At 41.3% G+C, this 6,000-nt stretch overlaps 1 protein-coding gene across 2 annotated transcripts in view; it reads right to left on the bottom strand.

Annotated features, from left to right (window-relative positions):
• FGL1 (fibrinogen like 1) overlaps positions 1–6,000 on the bottom strand; it is a 30,390-nt gene that overhangs the window by 11,695 nt on the left and 12,695 nt on the right. For both annotated transcript variants that reach the window (XM_023216848.1, XM_023216847.2), the window contains one exon: positions 5,216–5,396. In XM_023216848.1, the coding sequence (XP_023072616.1) occupies positions 5,216–5,396 (181 nt within the window). The remainder of the gene's footprint in view (positions 1–5,215; positions 5,397–6,000) is intronic.

A 6,000-nucleotide genomic window follows, 5' to 3' on the forward strand; every position in this document is an offset into this window, starting at 1 on the left:
TAAGGTTTACATTGTGTAGTCAAGCGTATAGCACAACACTTTTATTAAAGTAAGCAGATTTTAGCCCTGTTTGGAAAGAAGCTTTTTGCTTACATTTAATTTCCTACTGAAGAGCTGAATACTAAAGACTCACAAAGGTCAAACTCTTTTCCAGGCAAATATGGAAGTGATTAGCTATAACATTTGTCTCTGGAAAACTTAGTGAATATAGAGGTTTCAGCCAACAGTTTCTGCTTGTTATTATTTTATGCTAACTGCGAGTTTGTTATTTTTTTGGTCTTGTTTTTAAAATTTTCCTTCTCCCCAGAAGAAAATGCCAAACACAATTTAAGAAAAGCTTTCGACTGACAAAAACAGTAACACAACAACAAAACCCCCAACAAGTAAATCAACATTGAAAAAGTAAAAAAGCACCAGTAGTTCAACTTGCTTATAGCTAACAAGTTAAGAAGCCTGCTTCGGGAAATGTGACTTAAACTGTAACAGCAGAAAGATTGAAAAATGTAGAATTTAAGATATTAACTTGATATTTAAAATTGTGATTTTCAAAATGTGAGTTGACCCATTCAACTCCCTGTACAATAGGTAGAAGAAAAACAAGGTTAAAGAGCTTTGTGTTCATGGGAGTTTTTTTTTTTTTCTAAAGAAAAAGAATTTTGAGTATTTACATAATACTAGAGTGAGGCCAAGGCTTCCTGCCTTCTGTTTTGACGAACACTGTATTAAACTGGGTGATGTGCCTCCTTTCTCTGATCATGCAGAAAGCAAGCTATGTTGGAAGGCTGAATGTTTAAGCTCATAAAGTGACATGACAGCCTGCCAAATGGGCTTTTTCCTGTTGTCTCAGGATGGTGACTGAGGCTCAACGCTGAGAACCAAAGGCACGAAGTACCCCACATTCTAAACACAAAAAGAGGTCAGCAAAAGAGGTCAGCTGCCACTCCCCAGAGCATGCCGGGATATGCCAGAACTGGCCCTGCTACCGCCATTCTCACCTCTAGGCAACATAAGGAAAAAAATAAAAGGATAAAGGAAGGTGGGTACATAGTAGGTGTATGTATTTATTGGGGTACATGTGATATTTTGATACAGGCATGCAATGCATCATCATCACATCATGGAAAATGAGGTATCCATCCCCTCAAGCATTTATCCTTTGTGTTACAAACAATTCAGTTTTGCTCTCTTTGTTATTTTTAAATGTGCAATTAAGTTAATACTGACAGAATGCAATACTCTTGTAGGGTCGAGTGAGTGGGCTCTCTCCCTTGAAAACAAGGATATAATTATGTCCACAGATAGCTGGCATTCACTGAGTACTTCTTTTGCTCTACTATGTTAAATATATTAACTCATTTAATTTAATTAATTAACTTATTTGAGAGACAGGGTCTCACTGTTACCCAGGCTGTAACAGAGTGATTGTGAGTGACGCAATCATAGCTCACTGCAGCCCCAAACTCCTCCTGCAATCCTCCTGCCTCAGCGTACTGAGTAGCTGGGCCTGCATGCATGCACCACCGAGCCTGGCAATTTGTTGTTGTTGTTTGTAGTATTAGGGTCTCACTCTGTTGCCCAGGCTGTTCTTGAAATCTTGGCCTCAAGTGTTCCTCCCGCCTTGGCCTCCCAAAGTGCGGGGATTACAGGCATGATTCATGACACCTGGGCAAAATATATTTACTAATTTTAATATATTTTAATCCTCACAACAAATAGACAGCATTCTTATCATTCCCATTCTCCAGATGGGTAATACGGGAAACACAGAGGTTATGTAATTTGCCCAAAGCCTGCAGCTAGCAAGATGGGCAGGTGGACTTTGAAATCGAGCTTCCGAGTCAACACCTTAGGCCACTTTGTATCCTGCCTCAAGACACTCATGCAGACTGGGGGCTCCTGCAGAAGGGGAGATGGTGGAGCAGTGGTCTTGTCAACTGAACAGTGGTGGTGATGCCAGATTTTTGTGATTGCCACCAGTTAATATGAAATTGATACAGTAACCTTTTAATTCATAATTCACTAGCATCCACATGCTTTAAAAAAGATAGTTTAGGCCGGGCGCAGTGGCTCAAGCCTGTAATCCCAGCACTTTGGGAGGCCGAGGCGGACGGATCATGAGGTCAGGAGATCGAGACCATCCTGGCTAACATGGTGAAACCCTGTCTCTACTAAAAAATACAAAATAATTAGCCGGGGATGGTGGTGGGCACCTGTAGTCCCAGCTACTCAGGAGGCTGAGGCAGGAGAATGGTGTAAACTCAGGAGGCGGAGCTTGCAGTGAGCTGAGATCCGGCCACTGCACTCCAGCCTGGGTGACTGAGACTCTGTCTTTAAAAAAAAAAAAAAAGATACAGTTTAATGATACGCTGTATAAAACCATGTGCTATGGGCATTGTTTGCACAAATTGCTAGGTTGTGTGTAACTGAGTGTTTTCAACCATCAGATAAATTAGAATTCAGAAAATAACTAATTTAGTAATACTAAAGCAACTTGTAACTCAGAACAAAAAATTTATATTTCAACACAAGGGCTGAATTTTCAGCTCTTGGTATGATTTGGATGTGTGTCCCCACCAAATCTCATGTGGAGTTGTAATTCCCAGTGTTGAAGGGAAGGCCTGGTGGGAGGCGATTGGCTCATGGGGGTGGAGTTCTCATGAATAGTTTAGCACCATCCCCCTTGGTACTGTACGGTGAGTGAGTTCTCATGAGATCTGGTTGTTTGAAAAAGTGTGGCACCTCCTCCCTCTCTCTCTTTCTCCCGCTTCTACCACGTGAGATGTACCTGCCTCTGCTTTGCCTTGTGCCGTGTTTGTAAGTTTCCTGAGGCCTCTCCAGAAGCAGATGCTGCTATGCTTCTTTTACAGCCTGCAGAACTAGGAGTCAATTAAACCTCTTGTCTTTATAAACGACCCAGCCTCAGTTATTTCGTTATAGCAGTATGAGAACGGACTAACACAGCACTTAAGCCTCAGCCTTCCCATGACTGGTTATAGAGGCCTGGGAAGAAATATCTGATTAGCTGCCTCCTGATTAGCTGCCTCCTGCCATGATTGGCCCTTGAGTCCGTGTCAATGACCTGCTCAGAATGCGTTCGGATAGACACGCTGAGTCTTGGACTTGGTTTGACATTTGGAATAATGGTGCTCTGCTTGCATCTACCAGTTCCTTGCCCTTGAGATCAGCGTTGTAGGTACTTTTGGGATCCCTTAATCTGTATGCTCATCCGTGGAATGATAGTCCGTTTGCTTCCCAAGCCCATTTTTACCCGAACTATCCCTGGTTCCTCTTGGCTCCAGAGGCACAGGCCATCTTCCTGCTATAGCCATCCTCACTACTGCAGACCAGTGACTCTGGCCTCTTTTTGATCTCTAAGGGCCAGAGGTAGGGCAGTTGGATCAAGATACTGGTGAACAGAGAAGCAGGAGCCCAGGGCAAAGAGTCTGAGCAGAGGGAGACAAGGATGTTGGTAGAGAAAAAGGGAGTTGTGTTTGTTTGTTTGTTTTTGTTTTTGAGACAGTCCCGCTCTGTCGCCCAGGCTGGAGTGCAGTGGCATGATCTCGGCTCACTTCAAGCTCCGCCTCCCGGGTTCAAGCCATTCTCCTGCCCCAGCCTCCCGAGTAGCTGGGACTACAGGTGCCTGCCACCATACCCGGCTAATTTTTTTGTATTTTTTAGTAGAGACGGGGTTTCACCATGTTAGCCAGGATAGTCTCGATCTCCTGACCTCGTGATCCGCCCGCCTCAGCCTCCCAAAGTGCTGGGATTACAGGCGTGAGCCACCGCGCCCAGCGAAAAAGGGAGCATTTTAAGAGCCTGATGCACTGCGGTCTGAGCTAGCCAGGTGCTCTGAAGTATTTTATTGAAGCATAGGCTCTAAGTTTCTCACAACTCCTATATCCAACAATTGTATGTTTGGAAGCAGAAAATAAAGATGTTTCTGTTTCCCATAAGATTGGCATCTCTTTGACCTCTACAGTCTTTCAATTCCGGTCAAATAGATTTCCCAATTTATATTTGCTTATCTTGCTATTCCTCTCCCTATATATTATCTTCCTTTCATTCATGAATATGAGGATCTACTATGTTCTAGGCACTCTAATACTCAACACGGAGATAAAAGTACATTAAACATCATCTTAGACCTTACAAAGTGCCCAGTTAATTGACCACAATAGACTTATAACCAGAAATTACAATGTAGCATGGTAGTGCTTGAGTAGACATATGGACAAAGTACTTTGGTAGCATTGTTTTTGTTTCTGGCAATCATTGTTTGTTTACTCTAAAAGATGCCTTTTACTTCTGGAGGAATTCAAATGAACAGTTTTCCATAGAGAATAATGATATTGGCAGCAATGTGTGTAATGTGTTGCCAGTTTAAAATCATTTAGTTTCTTGGGAGAAATACTGACCTCATCAAAAGGAACATTATGAAACCATTAAATATACCTATAAAAAAACTACTGTTTTATTTTCCTTAGTAATTCTGGTTCTTTTTCCTTTCTCTGCTCCTTTATTTTTTACCTTATTTGCCACCCTAATGCACATTAGGATTTCAGAAGGAAAAACTGCATACATGTAACAAGGAAAGATACACAAACACAAAGCTCAACTGCAAAAATTCCCAGTTGTAATCTGCCATGTGTACACTAGATTTTGTTTTTGAGATGGAGTCTCACTGTGTCACCCAGGCTGTAGTGCAGTGGCACGATATTGGCTCACTGCAAACTCCACCTCCCGGGTTCAAGTGATTTTCCTGCCTCAGCCTCTCAGGTAGCTGGGACTACTGGCACCCACCACAACGCCCAGCTAATTTTTGTATTTTTAGTAGAGACAGGGTTTCACCGTATTGGCCAGGCTGGATTTGCTGACCTTGTAATCCGCCCACCTAGGCCTCCCCAAGTGCTGTGATTACAGGTGTAAGCCACTGTGCCTGGCCATGTACATCAGTATTCAATCTATTGTCCTGATTTCTTATTAAATAATATAAATTCTCAGATATTTAGTGTTCACATTAAATGCCCCTGCAGAGACAGAAAAAAGTAGTGTGTGAAAGAAGACATTTAAAATTGATATAATGCTTCATATTGCTTGTTACTGAAATAGGAAAAGCTTTTTAGCAAAACCTGAAGCAAACAAATAACTAGCACCATCATTGCATATGGGTGTGTAATGTAAGTTATTGAAACACTTAAGAAAAGTCCATTCTGACCTGCATACTGCCTCTTGCTTCCAAGATCAATGACACTATTCTCCTCCCCTTTATCAAGAAACTGGACTTCGTTCTCCTGCAAAAGCTGTTTGATCTTGACCTGTTGCTGTTTGACCCGGGTCTCAAGCAGGCGCACCTGGGCTCTGAGCCGAACCTGCTCCTGGGCACAGTCCTCGAGCGCCTGCAAAACAGGTGAAATGAGATGAGTATGCATCTCATATTCATGGAAAACAAGTGCTTTTTAAACATTTGGATAAATCAGCGATTCCATTTTGTCTCCAATTCCCATTTCAGAATATTATTCCATATAAAAAGTGGTTTGAAAAGTTCTAATACTATCTGCTATTTGAAGAATTGGAAATTATGGCTTATGCCAAAACTCCTGGACTCAAAAGATCAAATAATATAAAATAATCAGAATCACTATGCTGGGAGCTTTATAGTTGTCTCATCTGATCCTCATAACATCATCATGATCCTCATAACAATTCCATGAGGTAGGAAAGGGCTCAGTGGGTAAGTGGAGGTAGGATTCAAGGACCATGCTCTCAATCTCTACATGACATTGCTTATGTGTTTTCTAAACAGCAATGTGCTTTACAGAAGTTAATTGTACCGTTGGCATGTAAATCCCCATAATAAATGAGATTTTTGAATGGCCCTCTGGTATAAATACATTTAAATATATATTTTATATATTATATGTATATATACATATATATTATATGTATATATACATATATATTATATGTATATATACATATATATTATATGTATATATACAT

The sequence above is a fragment of the Piliocolobus tephrosceles genome, chromosome 7, assembly GCF_002776525.5.
Source record: "Piliocolobus tephrosceles isolate RC106 chromosome 7, ASM277652v3, whole genome shotgun sequence".
Taxonomy (NCBI): Eukaryota; Metazoa; Chordata; class Mammalia; order Primates; family Cercopithecidae; genus Piliocolobus; species Piliocolobus tephrosceles.